Raw genomic sequence first — 17,970 nt, forward strand, 5'->3', positions numbered from 1 at the left:
CGCTCTCGCGAGAGGCGGGGCGTGTGAGCCCTGGTGGCGGCGGTGGGGCCTTACCGCGGTGCCTTCTGCCCCCCCCCGGTAGCGGCGGGCGCGGGCTGGGGCGCTCGGCGTTAGTGCCACAGGGAGCGCGTGGCGGGAGCGATGTCGTTATAAGCACCCCAGGCCGCCCCGTCTCCTCTCGGTCCTTGCGCCCTGATACGGGTGCGTGGGTGTCGTGCTCTGACCTGGCAGTGATCCCGTGCACGCGCGGTGTGCTGGGGCTGCGTCACCGGGGGCTGCCCAGCCCTGAGCGGCGGCCTGCTCTTCAGGTTGTAGCTGCCCTGAGAACCCAGGGAGGGGAATGAAAGGAAATCCGGCCGAAGAGCAGCGCAGAAAGTGGTTGTGCCAATTTACTGCCCAGCAAACTAGGCCTATTGCTGTGGTGAATTGCTGTAAACCTTTCATGACCGTTTTTATTAGGCCCCGTGCCGTCATTCTACTATACCATAGTTTTTGCAAGTGGTTCTTTAAAACTCATCCGTTAGTATTTTCTATTCTACCTGTGGACATCCAGTAACAGTAATACTTGTCCCTCCCTGGAAATGCTTTGGGACCTGTAGTAGATACCAGTTACATAAAAGTTAATGGCTATAAATTTAAACAAGAGTTTTCAATTTTGGAAGGGTCAATGCCTGAGTTTTTATTTTATAGCTGTATGGGTTTATCTAAATACTATTATGATGTGGGGGTATTCACATGCCAAATCAGAAGCAAGGTAGCATTAGCACAAAGGGGGGTTGCTTCTCAGTTAAAAAGTGGGAAGATAATGCAGTAATCATTTACATTGTGTATTATGAAATTCCTGTTAGCGCAAAATGTTCATCTGTATATTATTTTTCCTATTAGTTCTGCTGCATGCAAAGTCAGTTTAGTGCTACCCATCTATCCATCTAGTAGATCAGAGTAGCTCTAAATACTTCTGATACAAGTTCAAAAAAGCAATGCTTTTTTTTCCGCAAGGCTGTATTTCAGCAGTTTTGAGCAAACATCTACCCTAGCTCCTCCTCTCCACTGGCTTTTGTTTGTTTTAAGGTGTTTCCAAAACCACCTACGTGTAACAGGGAGTTTTAATTCTGGAACCCGGATCTAACATCCTAGTTGAGTACGCAACAATTGGGATCACCACTAGAAATAAAACCTGCTTAGCTAAAACTACAGAGATATCTCTGGAAAAGCTGACCAATGGTCAAGACAAAAACTTCGGTGAGTCCAGCTGTAAAAAGGTCTGTTCTAATACTTTGGTAATATTCAGAACTTACTTCTTCTATTTGTCGTGAAGTCAAGAACTATGAACAGAAAGAGAATCCACAGATATAAATAAACTTTAAATATACTTTCTATCTTTAGATAACTTTTTCTGGAACTTACCATTGATGCTTTTAAAATTAAGTAACATATTTTTAATTATTACAGGTAGTCTTCCACTGGTAATAAAATTGTTCCTAACAAGTTTTACCAACAATGTTGATGCACTGGCTAGCAAATATGACTCAATGGAGGAAGAGGAAAAAGAAAATGGAAATGAGTATTCTTTCTCCTCAACTGCCTAGGCATTATGGAAGAGTACTTTTCCAAATAAAGGGTGAGTTGCCATCAGTGGATATGCACTGCTGACTAAAAAAAAAAAATCTAACACATGAACTAAAAATTCTGCATTAAGAAAAATGAAATGCTTTCACTATACATTCTAATACTGTGAGATAATCAAGTATTTTCTTATAATGAGTATACACTATGTTAGGATCTTATTCTCTGTTCTATTTTTTTGCTTCTTGCTTTTCTCTGTGGTTTGCACCATTGTTAACAGCTGCAAGACGTTTCTTGCTGTTTAGAGCATTGGATTGAGTCATTATGTAATGAAATTTAATTGTGCTAATGACTGTAAACCTTTTATTTGTAGTGAACTTTCAGAGTAGTATACTTTCCTGTTCTTCCTTCTTGCCTTTTAAGTGTCAGTTGCCTCTTTTTCTCTTGTTGTCTATAGAGCTCATGCTGCAGTTCTGACTTTGGGACTTGGCTCTTTTCAGTGTAACTTTCTGAAAATGTTTCACAGATTGAGTACTTTGGAAATTATGACACTGAATTGCTTTCTGTGCATCTGTTTGAAGTTCACCTTTTTTACAAACTGAGCAGGTTACATGTCCTTGGCAAGCTCCTGCTTAATACTCCCGTAACTGGCACTGAGATTTGTGGACGTGGAAATTTAAAATCCCTCCCTTTAAGTTCTGCTGTTGTTTACCTGCTCATGCTTTTAGACTGAAGAGTACTGGCAAACAATGCAGGAGATGATAGAATTTCTATGCCATTCCTATCATAATTACATTTGACATGTAAGGAAAGAGGATAAGGATGTTTTAGTCATTAATATTTGGTTGGTGGTCATCGGATGTTTTCAGAGTTGCAGTGAAGGCCGACGTGGTAGTCAGCAGAATGTTTTTCAGTCCTCCCCCACATGCGGATTGGTTGCACCGAGGTATCTCAAGAGAGACTGACGTTACTGTTCTAGCCTTTTGTGGCAGGCTTCTTTAAAACGATTCTGAAGTGCCCCGAAACATGTGTCCCTATAACTTGGGTTTTGGGGGAAAAGAGATAACCACACTAACAAAAAAACCTGAACAAAACTGTACAGTTACAGCTATGTGAAAGTTATTGCGCGGATAGCAAATAAACTTGTCGTATTTCTAAATATTTATAAATATGTGATAAAGCATTGTCTCAGGCCAAAACCCACCAGGAATATAATTTAAATATATTTTTTTCCAGGCTCCGAAGAAACATGTAAACAATCTTCCAGATTAAAAAGTTGCCATAAATACACATGGTGGAAGATGGGCAAAAAGCAGGGTGAATTCAAGCACTGCCAGAAGCCCGGCTGGCTTGGTCCCGAGGATTTCCCTGGAACAGCCCCTCGCAAGCAGAGGACAAAGCAGCAGCGGAGCAGCACGGCCACAGGCGGGGGCGAGGACGGCTCCGGTAACCGCGGGCACAGGCGCAGCCCGGGGGAGCCGAGCGCAGCCGAAGGGCAGAGGAGGCAAAACTCCCCCGGTGGCCGGGATGCCTCCTTTCCCGAACGGCTTTAAGAGCGAGATCGAGACAAACGATCTTTAGAAGAAATCTGAAAGTCCAACAGGGAAGAAGCACAGGCACACGGGAGCAGCAGCCGTCAGGGCGGTGCAGCGAAGGTCAGCGGTGCGGGATGACTGACGCCGGGCCCCTCCGCTCCGCTCGCCGGGGAGGGCCACAGGCGGGCTGGCGGGGCGGGAGCGGGTCCGCAGCCGGGCGCGGCAAGGGCTGCCCCTGCGCCGGGGCAGCCGCGGAGCTCAGCCCACCCCCCGCCCCGGCCCGCCGCTCTCTGCCCCTTGACGTGGCGCGGACTCTCCCATCAGCCATGTTGGCTGCGTCGGCAGCGCCGCGGCGGCTGCGTGCGTGCGGGGGAGAGCGGGAGAGGCGGCGGCCGGGACGCGGGGTGAGCGGGCAGGGCAGGGGCTGAGGGGGGCAGCGGAGGGCGTGGGGAGCCGGAGGCAGCCGGCGGCGCGGGCTGGGGGGGTGCCACGGGGAGCAGAGTCCTTTGCCGGCGTCGTGGGCTGGGGGGGTGCCACGGGAGCGGAGTCCTTCGCCGGCGTCGTGGCGGCAGCCCCACTCCCCGCGCTGCGTGGGTACGGGGGGGCAGCGCCGCCGTCGAGCCGTGGGGCCCCCGCCCGGCTGCTGGGCCAGGAGGCAGCGTGGTGGGGAGCTGCCCGCCTGCCCTCACGAGGCTTCGGGCGCTCACGCCGCTCTCCGTGGCGGTGGGGGGGAATCCCTAGGCCGCCTGAAGCTGCTGTCGGGGCCCCCGGACGGCCCTGAGGGGCCGGGGATGCCGCCGGCGGCTGGTCAGCGCTGCCCGCGGCCTCCCGAACCAGGGGTGCGTGCGCCCCTTCTCCTGAGGCGGGGAGCGCCCACCCTGGCCGCCGCCGTGGAGCCCGGCTGGGGCGGTGCGAGCAGCCGCCGAGAGCCCCGTCCTCAGTTGGGGCTGCCGGCACTCGGGTAGGGCCGGGGGGCACGGCCTTTGCACGGCCGCCGCTGCGCCCGGTGTAAAGTGCGGCTCACTCCGGCAGCGGCTGCAGCTCCGTGGCGTGGAGCTCTTCTGTACCCGCGTCGTGCCACTGCCGGGGGAGCCTCGCGATATTACGTAAAGCTACACAAAAACTGTGTTTAGGCAGGCCCTGCTGCATTTGAGTATGTGTTTTTTAATTTAGGTGGGTTATTACATACACTGGTGGTTTAAAAAAAAGTCCTCGGTGAACAAAACTGGGAGAGCAGGTTTGGAGGATGGCCGTGTTTGGGTAGTGAAAATGAAATTCTCATGTTGTCAGTTTGACAATTTGCAGTTACTTTAGATAAGTACTAAGTCATTGGCCTCGTATATTTGAATTCCTCCTTGGAACTGAAGCAGATGTGTATCTGAAATGCTGATTTTGGCATAAAAAATGATTAAAGGCTTAATCTCTTTTATTTTACTAGATTGCTAGCGCGTAATAAATTGAAGGGATGTGTTCGTTGTAAGAAAAGTGCACAGTGAACTGTACTGATTCGGTGGTATTTCAATACATAAACATATGGGGGCCTCTGATCTCTTTATGCTGGAACTCTTAAAATGTTGCAGAGAAATGTTTTGGTTTTGTTTGTATATGCTTTCAAGGATTAGTGGATATTGTTTTGGCGATCTTCTGTATCGGAACACTTTTACGTGTGGTGTGTAAATGTTTAAAGGTGCTGAGATGAAGGAGGAGCTTTTAGAACAATCTATTTTGAAGCAGCTGTCATTACTGTTGGCAGTTGCTTCTAGAAGCATTTCAAAATAATGTTATTTCAAAGTAATGTATTTCAAAACTGTTCATTCAGCTATGGGCTAGCTGAAAGAATGGTACATCAAACATTTGATATGTGTGATGGTTAGAAAGTCCTAACTGTACTCCTGCATCTAGTCAGAGTAATTACATGAATACTATTATTTACCTGAGAATCAAGCCTTCATAGTCAGGTGTAGTCAGCCTGTGACACTTTATGCAATTCAGGTGTGGCTTCTTTGTGTGACACAGAGTGAGATTGCCATGGTGCAGGCATGCGAGGTAAATTCAGCCTCAGCAGCGGGAGGGAGGAAGCAAGCCAGGAAGGACTGCTGGTCTCATCTGGGTGTCCTGTCCCTCAGCAAAGCTAAGGCAGTATCACCCCAACGCAGCAGCTGTTACTCTTCAGCTGTTCTGAAAATCACTTCTCTCTGTTTTTTTTTTTCCGAGGTGGGCAGTATGCATTTTATGGCTTTCAGGTGTATGAAGTTTGATATGTAAGGTCGGGAGGGTTTGCTATTCTGGTGTAATGTAATACATCTCCACACCTATCCCAGAAAATGTGCCTGGATAGCTATAACAATGCTATCGAAACTGAATGTAACTTGTTAGACCATGACTTTCACATTTGATGTATGATGAAATATGTAAGCATTATTGACTCTTGGAAAGGAAGAAAAGGATGGAAGAAAAGATGGAGGAAGATTTGGTTATTAGCAAGTTCTGCCTTCTGAATAGGAAACGCATACCTTACTAGACAGTAATGATATTTAACTCAATAAATCCAACAAATCTTTTGTGTATATATGCACTTTATTAGTCACTGTGCACTGGGGTTTGTATATTGTCCTCTGTGGAACAGTAACTGAGCAGTAAAAATAATGTTCGCGTAAAACCATTTCAAATGTAGCTAGAGTAAAATGTGGAGAAGACTTTAAAGTCTTCTTAAAAAAAAAAAAGTGGGACTTCATGTTGCATTGTATGGAGATGGAGTTGGTGGATTTCGTAGCAGATGCCTATGGAATGGCTGAAATGGCTTTTAAGTCGCAATTTTCTCTGTCTTCTCAGGAGATAATTTTAAAAGGAGAGATTATTCAGTTATTCAGCCTGTGGTTGTATTTGAGATTGTTTCCTCAGGCAAATTGTGGTATCAATACCCCCTTTTTCAGGGATAATGTTCCTTCACCTTTTGCACAAAGCATTGGTAGATTTTGATGTATTAGGAGAGAAATTTCTTAAATTCTAGATCCTTTTCAGATACCAGGCTGTTCTTTCCTCTCTTAGCTGAATTCTCTTCTGTCCCTGATCCCTCTGTACTAATTCTGAGTTCAGATATTCTCTCCCTTTGCTTTTGCTCATTTTAGTCCCCAATGGCCTTGCAGCAGTTTGAGTAAAAGTGATGGTGGAAGTACTATTCTACACAAAGTCCCTTATAGTTCCCTGTGTTGCAATTGCCGTGACACATAGATCTGCTCCTAGTATCAGTAAGGTGACATGTCCATTAAAATGGTGGCAGACTATTATAATAACATTTCTATTACAGTGTGGAGATAAGTGATAGTGATTGCACATGTGGAAATTTAAGAGAAGGGTGCTCTACAGAGTTAAGTTCGCCTGTCAGTCTGTGTTTTATAGGAATAATTTTGAGACTGCTTTTTATAGCTTTCATCACATGCTGACAGTTGATTATTTCTTAATGATACCAACTATGAAACGTGGGGCTTCTGTTTCTTTTATGGATGTTGTTAATCTGCTTTGTTAAAAGTCAGCATTAGAATAAAACTATTAAGTTCAAATATAATTAAAAAAAAACTTGAAAAGTTTTTAACTATCATATAAACTAAAGGTGCAATGTCATTATAGTTTTAGTAAAGAGAGCTACGTCTTTAGAAGTGGAGAGTTTTCCAGCAGTCTTCTGTAGCATATGTAATTGCTGGGCTGAGATGGTCGTCAGTGTGTTTGTGAGAATTTCTGATTTAAATCCTAATTCAGGAGGATTCCTACATGTCTAAAGCTGTTCATTAACAGTACAGTCTAAAATGAGACCTAGGAGTATTTTCCCAGGCTACCTCTTAGGTGGTTCATTTAGACTTTTACAGTAAATTCTTAATTATTAGGCAGTGGGAGTTTAGATACCCTAGTTGCTGGAAAAACTTGTATAACTTATGCATTATAAAATGTAGTGGGAAGCATACAGCAGGTAGTCAGGGACAGTGTGGATATATCTGAGTGTAGGGGGTTTTTTGGGGGGGAGGATGGGACAGGGGACTTCTTACTAGCTTTCCCAGATGTTCACAGGCTCCTGTTGAGCTTTTCAGATGTGTCTGTGTTCCTCAGTGCTCCAGCTTCTGAGTAACTGTAGCTAAAAATTTTGAAGGCCTTAGGTCGGTGCCCCAAATGGTAAATTTGATTTCAAACAGTTGTTGAAAGGTGCATCGTGATATATAATGTAGTGGAATATGGCACATGTACTTAGAAAGTTATTTCCTAGCATTGCTTTAGGAGTGTACTCTTGTGGAATATAGTGTTGTTACTATTTTTTATTTGCCTGTAGGCCTCATGAGAAGTTACTGAAAATCGTTAATCATATTTGAAAAATTCTTACAGAATTTGACACAGCAGAAGACATAAAACCATTACACTTAGAAATACTTTTTGCTATTTGATTCTTAAAAGAAATCAGAGGATTAAACAGTTTGCAAGAATGAATGATTCTTGAATAATGAGCAGAATGAATAAATAAACGCGTTAATGAAAGGCCTTAAAGCAGAGTGTATTTTTTTTGTGTAAGCAAGTCTTTTTCTTATATTGTGTTAGTGTACTGCATGTTGTCTACTCTGACCTACCCTAGAATTACTGCTGTAGTTATAACATTTCTTGTCCGAGTTTGTTGCTTGAGTCAAGAAGTGATCAGAAGACGGACTATTTTAACACTATGTATTTAACTTGCACCATGTCAAATATTTGTTATTTTGAAGAGGTTGCTGCATCCTAGGAGTCTTAAATTCCTTTTTGTTCCACCTTGTAATTCTGTGTGTTGCTTTTAGGATTTTAGAAGCATTACTCAAGTGTTTATTGATAGTAATGCAGTTATAGTATTTGAATGTGTGATTGTCATTAAGTATATTCAATATTTAGTGGTTTAAAATGTTTGCATTTCAACATTCTGCTAATGGTTATCTCTTTTATTATAGTGATAAACAGAGAAGTTGAACATGACAACCTTCCTGGAATTTATCCAGCAGAATGAGGACAGAGATGGAGTTAGATTCAGCTGGAATGTTTGGCCTTCAAGTCGTCTTGAAGCTACAAGAATGGTAGTCCCGGTGGCTGCCCTCTTCACACCACTGAAAGAACGTCCAGACTTGCCTCCTATTCAGTATGAGCCAGTTTTGTGCAGTAGGACCACATGTCGAGCTGTCCTGAATCCCTTATGGTAAACCTAATAGATATTTTATGGCAATATCTATCCTTACAAACAATTTTTAGAACAGTGCCAGTTAAACTATGCAAAACGTCTTGATGTGTGGAAGTTCAAGTACTCCTCACATGAGTATGTAGCTCAGACTTCTAGATCTTAGAAGTTTCTGCACATAGATTTGCATATGTAACATATATACCTAAAATATAGCTTTCCTTTAACTAATGTTTTCAATGTACTTAATTTAATTAATGGTTAGGTATGTTGTTTTTCTGGAACTACACATCTTGTGAGTTAGTATACTCCAGCATCTTGCCTGTAGAAAAGTACTTGGGTAAAAAGTTACTATGCTATATCTTTTTAACTATTGGGCCCTGATATAGTTGAATTTCTAGGTGAAATAAACTGTGTTTATTACTGACTTTAGTTCACTTGTAGACCAAAGCAGGTTAGCTGGTTTAGTTTACCAAAACAGAAACTGAAAGATGTCATAGATAGGTAGGTAGATTGATAGATAGATACATCAGAAGTAGGCTTGATATTGGTGTTATTGGCACAAGCACAGATGATTGTAGACTAGTCATGGATAAGTTTATGTTGGAAGCAGAGGAAGTGTTTCATACGTCATTCCAATCACAGAAGTATGGAAAAGAAATGGAACAATTTCTAAGGTGGAGTTTGATAGGCATGGGAAAGGTACTGAGTGATAGTGAGAGATTAGACAGGATGTAAAAGATCCTGTAGAACTAACTCAATTGTATGAATGACTTGTCTTTTCTCCCAAGCAGGGACAATTTCAAAGCAGAGGTAAAATTGTGTTTCAGTATTAAACAGACACGGGGCTGATTATACTGGAAGTCAGACTTAGCGGAAGTTAACTTTTTCAGAAGCATAATCTTTTATTGAGGGCTGGAAGAAAAATAATGGAAAGACAACGCAGTAAAGGGTCAGTCAGATCCCGGACATCACAGTGAATTGTGTACATTTTTCCTATCTCATGTTATGCAAGTCATGACTGGATTTCTTTTTTTTTTTTTTTTTACAAGGTGTGATTAGAGACTGAATTGGGGGGGACCTTTTGAAGTCTGTGTGGCACAGTGTATCGGGCTAGATAATCTGCAGCCCCTGAAGTTGGTATAGATCATTTGATCTCAATAGAGCTGTGTTGTGTTTACAGCATGCTGGGATTTATCCAAAGATTTAATGATATTTTAAAAAGACTTTTGCCCTTGTAGACAGGAGAAGATGTGATAGCAAGACGTGTACATTGAAAACATGTGAAGTTTACTTTCCCTTAAGATGTGAGTTGGACTTTGTAAGACATCTGTATGGCATGAAGATACCAGTTGCATTTTTTATTTTAACTATTTGAATACTATTGAAAATGTAGATAAAAGAAGGTAGGCTTATGTATTGAAAAAAATGTTATTTTGACTAGAGAGATAGATGTTAAGCTGGAACCGTTTTTTTTAAGGCATAATGTATATTCAGGATAGTCCCAGACTCTGACAGCTAATACACATAGGCTGAGAAAGCAAAAAACTGCAAAGGTAGGGAGAGTTAAAACAATTTGCCTAAAACCATGCAGAAAGTCTCTAATAAAGGTGTTGAGTCTGTATTCTTAAATTTCTTCTTTGCTTGTTTTCCTTGAAGACCATTCCTCCTCTCTAAAGACAATAATTTGCCTGGTATATCTGTGTAAGACTACACTTATTTTGAATTTGTTATGTGGGTATTTAGGAGAAAGTATATTAGGAGGAAGCTTTTTCAAAGTCAGTGTGGTTTTGAACAATTAAAAGAAAATGTATTCTAGGGTCAGTGGAGGAAAATGAATTGCTCATGCTATATAAACTTTTCTTATTGTATTTTTATAGCCAGGTGGATTATCGAGCAAAACTGTGGGCTTGCAACTTCTGTTATCAGAGAAATCAGGTAAGAAAATGAAACATTCAGGATATGGAAAATATGTTTTGTAAGGTAAAAGTGAAAATCCTCATTTTTCAAATTATAGTTGTGAACTGAAATTGTCAGCAAGAGCATGAGTGTGCAGCTATATCTTCAGAGATTGCATTGAGATTTTTTTCATGACAGCAATAGTGAACATCTGTTGCAGAGAAAAGTAGTCCATATGTATGTTTTTGTTTTTGTAGAAGTTGTAATCGTTTGTTTATAATTAATTTCTGTGTTTTTATTTGCAGTTTCCTCCTACCTATGCTGGCATATCTGAAATGAATCAACCAGCTGAACTTTTGCCTCAGTTCTCCAGCATTGAATATGTAGTACAGGTAAAATCATTAAACAAAATCTTTAACATCTACAGCCTTGCAACATACAAAAAGAATTAATTTCAATTTTATTTCTTCACTGCATTTTAATGACTGTGAATCTATGTGTGCTTGTTAGTAGATTGAATATTTATGTCATCAATTGGAAATGGAAAACATAACTTTTTGTAAGAACACCAGGATGGCTAATAAGACTGGTTTGAAGGAAAAAAAAAAAAAAGTCTCTTCTAAAGGCAATATTTCTGTTAGGTCTGTTTCTTTACCAGGGGTTTAATTTGTGTTTGCGCTGGGGGTCTGCTTACTGCTGTTGCTTGCTCGAATGATTTTAGTTCAAATTTGGCTGATTGTTGATTTATCTCATTAATCATTTGAATTTAAGTTTGTATTTGAATGATTATGAGTTAGTTTTAGGGCTAGCTGGTTTAGAGAAAACAGCTAATACATATTCAATTCAGGTGTTTGAATTTCAATATTCATCCTTTTTTAGGATAGAAGTTATTTGAATTTAAATAAAAAATGGACCTAAACCCCAAAATTGCAAACATTTGCAGTTACAAATTCGTAATCTCTAAATTCCTTTTTTGAGGATTAAAATTCGGAAGACTTCAGTGAGGCATTCAGGTTATGAAAAGCAGAGTGAAGACTGAACAGAATCTCTACTTTTTGCCAACTCTTGTAACACCAAGTAAAGGGAGTATTTGCTCATAATACAGTTTTTTTTATTCTTTCTAAACTAATTTTGCTGATGATCTCTAGAGTAAAATTATGAGGTGAAATGCCATGGAATGTCATCAGGTTGGAATATTTTATAATTGTGAATAGCTTTATGACTATTACTTTCACTTGGAGCAATAAAAGCTCATTATATATTAAAACATGTATATAATTGGCACATGCTTCAAAACTATCATGCTATCCTGAAACGATTTTTTTTTTCTTCTGTAGTAAGCATTTCATTTTTGTGCAGAGTTCATTATGGTAGGGATTTTGTTCCTCTTTAGCCCCAGATACTGATTACTACTTGAGAGGTAGGTGAGTTAGATGGAATGTTGACATTATTAGTATGATTAAAATTAAAACTTTTACAAAATGTTCTTTATTTGTTCATTTTTGATCCTGTAAATATTGCAAGATTTGTTTTTCATGTGATTATATTTGTGTTTCTTAAAGCGTGGTCCTCAGATGCCTTTGATATTTCTTTATGTTGTGGACACATGCATGGAAGATGAAGACTTGCAAGCTCTGAAGGAATCCATGCAAATGTCACTTAGTCTCCTGCCACCAACTGCATTAGTAGGTCTCATTACCTTTGGCCGAATGGTGCAAGTTCATGAGCTTGGCTGTGAAGGAATTTCCAAAAGTTACGTCTTTAGAGGAACAAAGGACCTATCTGCAAAACAACTGCAGGTAATGCACAAAAGCAAACAAAAAGAAATCACCAAGATGATGATGATGAAGAAATTCAAATAGTCTGTAAACAAATTTTGTAATAAAATCTTATGTATTTGACTACAGGAAATGCTAGGGCTTACAAAAGTAGCTGTTTCACAAGTTGGCCGGGGTCCTCAAGTGCAGCAGCCACCACCTTCTAACAGGTAATGTGCTTAAAACGTCTAAAAAACATACCTTGACTGCACTGATTTACAATCAAGTGACAGTTGAACCTTTTGATCAGGCACAAATTTACTAGGAGACTAATGGCTATAGGCTGTTTCTTTCCTACAGTTTGTACTGGGATGAAAAGACTTAATGGGTGATAATAAAATCATCTGGATGATACTTTGGAAATGTTCTGAGAGAACGTGATATAGGCATACTATATGTAAATGATGATGCTTCTGTTGGTTGGTATGCTGGAAAGTGTTAATAGCTGCTTTAGTGCCCCTTTCTTACGTGGATGTCCAGTTTTGCCTTCCCTTTTTCTCCCTATTCTGCTCCTTTCCCCTCCCCTTCTGTCTCTCATTTGGAGATGGTGGACTGGTGTTTGATTCTCCTGTGTATCCCACGGTGACATAGAAGAAATTGATGAAGTGATCAAAGAGAGAGACAGTTTTGCAGTCTCCGCCTTTCAAGAAATAGCTGCATTTGTAGACATTGTGTAGCAAAGAGCACAAAAAATTCTTAATACATTAATGTTTCTTCTGATCTTTGATTTTCACTGAAGTAGTGAAACCTGAGTTTCTTTTTTGAGATTCATAGGTCATCATCTGCTGTGTTCCTTTGACTAGATGGGGTTCTTTTTGGATAGTGGTGATATCTCTTAAGTCAGTAAATTTTTGTTTTAAAAGCTCTTTGCTGAAGTTCTTAGCCTGAATATGCTGTGTATGTAGCAATACCAAACTGCATTATCTTGGTGAGGCAGAGATGTTGCTCTGAATCCGGACTAGAATCTAGAATTAGACATTGCCAAGGTATGTCTAATATATTGCTAGTGAGCAACTGATAAAATTTTTATTTAACAATTTGAATCTAAACTAATTCCATGTCTTTGTTCACAGATTTTTGCAACCAGTGCAGAAAATTGACATGAATCTTACTGATCTTTTGGGGGAACTGCAACGGGATCCTTGGCCTGTTCCACAAGGAAAACGGCCCTTGCGTTCTTCTGGAGTGGCTCTTTCTATAGCTGTAGGGCTCCTTGAGGTAATAGCTTTAACGACAGTTGTGCTAATATGTAAACAGATCATTTTGTTGCAGAAAAGCTGCCACAATCAGTATGTAAAAACCTTAGTAATTGTTGCATATTAGATTTGTATGATGATTCTGATGGATATCATCCCTTACATACATAGAGTAATCGTAAGTGTTTACACATTTTAATGAGGCATAATAGAGACTTTGAATTAACAGCGGATTTAAGTTTTGGGAGGGGGAAAAAGTACTGTTATTGTTAGAATCCTGTCAGCGTGGTAAGTACCTGCATAGCTATTTCTTTTGTTCAATTTGTAGCGAAACCTGATGGTTTTATTTGTCTTTTATTTCCTGCAGTGCACTTTTCCTAATACTGGTGCACGTATAATGATGTTCATTGGAGGACCAGCTACTCAAGGACCTGGCATGGTTGTAGGGGATGAATTGAAGTTACCTATAAGATCGTGGCATGACATTGAAAAAGACAATGCTAAATATGTTAAAAAGGGTACTAAGGTAAGAGATGATCATGGGTGATATTTCAGGCATCTTACCAGTAAGTAAATACTTACATTGCCTGGCACTGTAAAATATTGTTAGTAGTAGCAAATGTATAAAGAGGTGGGAATTCTGTGGTTTTGTCTACCTGTCTCTGAATAGTGGCGTATTTTCAGGATTTTCTTCAGAAATTTCAGTATATTGACTTAGGACTTTGTGTAGCTTTACATTAAAGTTCTTTGGAGTGTTTGCCTGTTTAAATCAGAGAAGATTCATGTGACTAAATGATATATCTAGAGTAAGGCTGTCTGCTTCTAAGACAGCTGCTCAAAACTGTCTCTGTTGTTGAGGAAGGGTTAGGCAGTAGAGTTTAGGCATAGTTCGTTTCATCTTAAATGTACATTTGGGCAGGTGAACTGTGTCGGAAACCTGTTGAATTCATCTTAACTTGATTATAATGGGAGCTTAAATGATTAGCTCAATCACAGGCGCCTGTCATTATAGACACTTGAGATTAGAAATGTAAATTCAGTTCTGTGTGTTGGATCTAGTACTTAATGCAAAGTTTAAAAAGAAAAAATCACAGTCACTTTCTAGTTTAAATAGCAACCACTGGTCTGTCTAGTGTGAGTCAGGTTCTCAGCTGGTCAGAAAAAACCCACAGGTGTTGAAAATTCCAGTCTCAATTTTAACTTTAGGAAAAAAATATTCTTTTAGCTGGTATTAGAATATGATGTGAATAAAGTCTGATAATGTTGTTTTAGAAAAACTTTGGGAGTTTAGGATTTAATATGAAGATAAGGAGAGTTCACGTCATAAATTGCTATGAACTGTATTTTCATCTTGGATTTAGCATTTTGAAGCCCTGGCTAATCGGGCTGCAACAAATGGTCATGTTATTGACATATATGCATGTGCATTGGATCAGACTGGTCTTCTGGAGATGAAGTGTTGTCCCAACTACACTGGGTATGTGCCTATTCATTTTTAAGTAGTATATGAAGGTGCAGTTTTTTGGTGTGGGGTTTTTTTTTTAAATTGTTTAACAGGAAACACTTACCAAAAGCATTCTGCTACTTAAAACAAAAAACAGAAAAAAAAAAAAAACCAACCCAAACCCACAAATGTACTCTGATATACTGCGATGGCTGTATTTGTACCAGAATTTTGGAATTTCTCAGCTTCTGGCAAATTTGTTACCATAATTGGTTTTGCTGGTTTTCTTTTTTTTTTTTTTTTAATATGATCTGTTTGAGGCTTAAATAACATGGGTATCTTTTAAACAGGCAATTTATCCTATGTACTTTCGCTGTTTTTCAGTGTGAGTGTATATATAAGCTGCAGGTTTCAGTAGAGATAAGGACCCATCATCCTTTTTCTTGCTCTTCAGAGTGGTACAAACCCCTGTGTTATTCCTTCTGGCTTGTTTATGCCCTTCTTCTATATACTGTTTTTCATAGGTTCAACTACTGTCTTAGGTGATTATCAGATACTTTTGTTGCTCCTGATTTTTGCTCCCTCTATCCAGTTCTGCATTTCAGACATGGTCTTGTGTTCCCTCCAGCTTGTCTTGACATCAGTTCATTTTAATAGGATCAAAACATGTCCTAGTCTTTCTCATGAAACCACTCCCATATTTTCTGTCACTGTGGATGACACCCTCACCCTTACTCATATGCAGATCTACTGTCTGGGATAACTTTTGACTCTTGCTTGCATGTTAAGTACCTCACTAATTTTGTAAATCCTGCCAATTCTTCCTCCATATTTTTTCAAAGATTGTATTTTCTTTTTCTTTCTCTTTCTGAAGGTCTTTGGTGCTCTCATAATATTTCATCTTTGCTAGTATAGCCACGTGCTTTAGATACCATTTGATTTTTAGGTTTGACTTCTGTATTCTGCCTGGATTCATTTGCCAAGCTCATTTTTCTTGCTTGTTATTCTCAGCTGTGTCAATACCAACTGCAGGTAAAATTAAATCAAGCATCTTGGCTTATCAGTTTAATAACTGATATATCTCTGGGTAAGGGGCCTTCTTAGTTGTCTGTCAATACCTTCATATGATAGAGGATCCTAAGCCCATGCTGCGTTTCTAGGCATACCAAGAAGGATGAGAGATGCAGCCGCAGGCTGTGATGAACGTATGCCACTGAGTTTCAGGCCAGCTTGGCCATGCTGGTCACTGCTGGTTTACTTCTTTTCAGAGGTGTCTTTGTATAGCCTTAGCATGGGAGTTGCCAATGCTTAGGATCTTTAAGTTTATGACTTCACCTGCACAATTGATTCCTGTTCCTTTTTCTGCATCAAACCCAAGCTGTATTTTTCTATATACTACAGTGTAATTTTGCTCTTTCTCTCTGCTCTTGTGACTCACCTTACCCTGTTTCTGCTCTCCAGCAAAACTAGCCTTTATGTATACTTTGTCCATTTCTCTTGCAGCTGTTCCTATTTTCTCTTTGGTTACATCCTACATACAGCGAGGCATTTCTGATTCTGCCCATATCTATTGTCTTCTATCTTGGAGTATCTACCTGAAAACTTCTATAACTTTTTGGGTGTAATGTTTGACCTATTAACGTATTTTACTAATATGACTTAATTAATATTTTTGGATGAATAACAGTAATATCTCTCATTACTATTTCCTAAATGCACTATATGATATTTTATGATGAGTGGCAACTGTTGCAGTTACATCCACAGAATATTGCTAAGCATAAAAACAAGTCATGCTTCTTGAGCGTAGATTTAAGGCTGAAATAATGAGTGAACTACTCAAAATAAAATGGTGTGGAAATATATTTGGAATATTGAATATTGGAAGTAGTTAACTGACTTCGCTTGACGAGGTTGTGAGACATTTGTAGTGTTGAAGACCAGTATAGTATTTTCCCAATTAAAGATTTTGTTATATATTATAATCACAATAACCTTAAGATGCTGTTTGGGCAAGAAGCTCACTTACAATGTTCATCCCTAACATTGTAGCAAATGACTAATTTAATGATAGTCCATTTTAGGAAGGCAAAAATGCGCCTCACCATGAACTGTCATCAGTTTTAGTCTTTAATAGAAATAAGCTATATAAATCCATTGTCCTAAATTACTGCATAATAATTAATCTGTTTTAACGTGAAGGTTTTGTTTGTTCTTTTTGTTGTTGTCTAGAGGCTACATGGTAATGGGAGACTCTTTCAATACATCTTTATTCAAACAAACCTTTCAGAGAGTATTCACAAAAGATATGCAAGGACAATTTAAAATGGGATTTGGTGGCACATTAGAAATAAAGGTAAGAATAAAAAAATGCAGTGTGTTAGTGAAACACAGGAATAGGATGGCTAAGAACTGTGGAATCTCTGCTCTTTAAGTAATTTTTAGGAACATGCTAAACAGATGTCTCAGGGTTGGCTTGGACATAGCTGGTTACTGCCTAGCTATCTTTTTACAGTTCTGTGATTTTGTAAATGTGAGTTAAGTATAATGTTAGTTCCTTCTTACCGTGCATTCAGTGATGGCTAAAATTAGACTAAAATTAATGTTTCTGCTAGAAACTCGCAATGCTGTCTGCATAGATTTTGGTATCAGTAGTGAGTGTTTCTTGGTTTTAGGTCCAGTTTCTCTAAATAGTTCAGGACAGCTTTCCTTTCATTTTCCATCTTTACCAGAATCCACTCTGGTACTTTAACAGTGTTCATTTTCACCTCCACTCCTATGAGAAACTTCGAGCTGAATGTGCTGTAGGTTCAGGTATGGTCTTCCATGATGTTTCTTGCAAAGTATTACAGTCCTGCATTGTAGAAGAATATGGGGCTGTTTTCTTGTTCAGTGGAATTCTGTTTAAGTTGTTACTACCAGGACAAATAATTGAACTCCTCTTTTTTCATGCACGTGTTCTTGTAAATTTTGTTGGAATACCCTGGAAAATGAGAAGAGGGAGCCTCAGTTCTAAAGGAATGTACAAATTACTTCAAACAGGAAAATTATGTTGGCAGAATGTAAACAACTGGATTTTGCTTTTAACTAAATATGTTTAGGAGATAGAGAGTATAAATTCAGTGTGGGGTATGTACAGGGTTATCTTACCAGTCTTCAGTTTTAATCTCATCTTGTGAATATTTTAATTACTTTGCTAGAAAATAGACATTATCCAGTATACTTTCTAGGCTCCCAGGTTTATAAATAACAGCAGCTTTTCTCCATGTTTTAATTTATGTTCATGCTGTTGTTTCAGCTATACTAATTGGTACAGCAAACATACGTAATTAAG

At 39.7% G+C, this 17,970-nt stretch overlaps 1 protein-coding gene across 2 annotated transcripts in view; it reads left to right on the forward strand.

Moving 5' to 3' along the window:
* The first annotated feature begins 3,025 nt into the window (after positions 1-3,025).
* SEC23A (SEC23 homolog A, COPII coat complex component) overlaps positions 3,026-17,970 on the forward strand; it is a 30,893-nt gene continuing 15,948 nt past the window's right edge. Inside the window, exons 1-10 of one of the 2 annotated variants that reach the window (XM_059819399.1) lie at positions 3,026-3,221; positions 8,060-8,301; positions 10,161-10,218; positions 10,485-10,571; positions 11,742-11,978; positions 12,087-12,166; positions 13,070-13,214; positions 13,560-13,718; positions 14,554-14,669; positions 16,869-16,992. In XM_059819399.1, coding sequence (XP_059675382.1) covers positions 8,081-8,301; positions 10,161-10,218; positions 10,485-10,571; positions 11,742-11,978; positions 12,087-12,166; positions 13,070-13,214; positions 13,560-13,718; positions 14,554-14,669; positions 16,869-16,992 — 1,227 coding nt within the window. In that variant the 5' untranslated portion in view covers positions 3,026-3,221; positions 8,060-8,080. Of the gene's footprint in view, positions 3,222-3,471; positions 3,506-8,059; positions 8,302-10,160; positions 10,219-10,484; positions 10,572-11,741; positions 11,979-12,086; positions 12,167-13,069; positions 13,215-13,559; positions 13,719-14,553; positions 14,670-16,868; positions 16,993-17,970 lie in introns of those variants that run through there. The other variant, XM_059819400.1, reaches the window with a different exon arrangement.

Source organism: Gavia stellata, chromosome 7 (assembly GCF_030936135.1).
Source record: "Gavia stellata isolate bGavSte3 chromosome 7, bGavSte3.hap2, whole genome shotgun sequence".
NCBI classification, from domain to species: domain Eukaryota; kingdom Metazoa; phylum Chordata; class Aves; order Gaviiformes; family Gaviidae; genus Gavia; species Gavia stellata.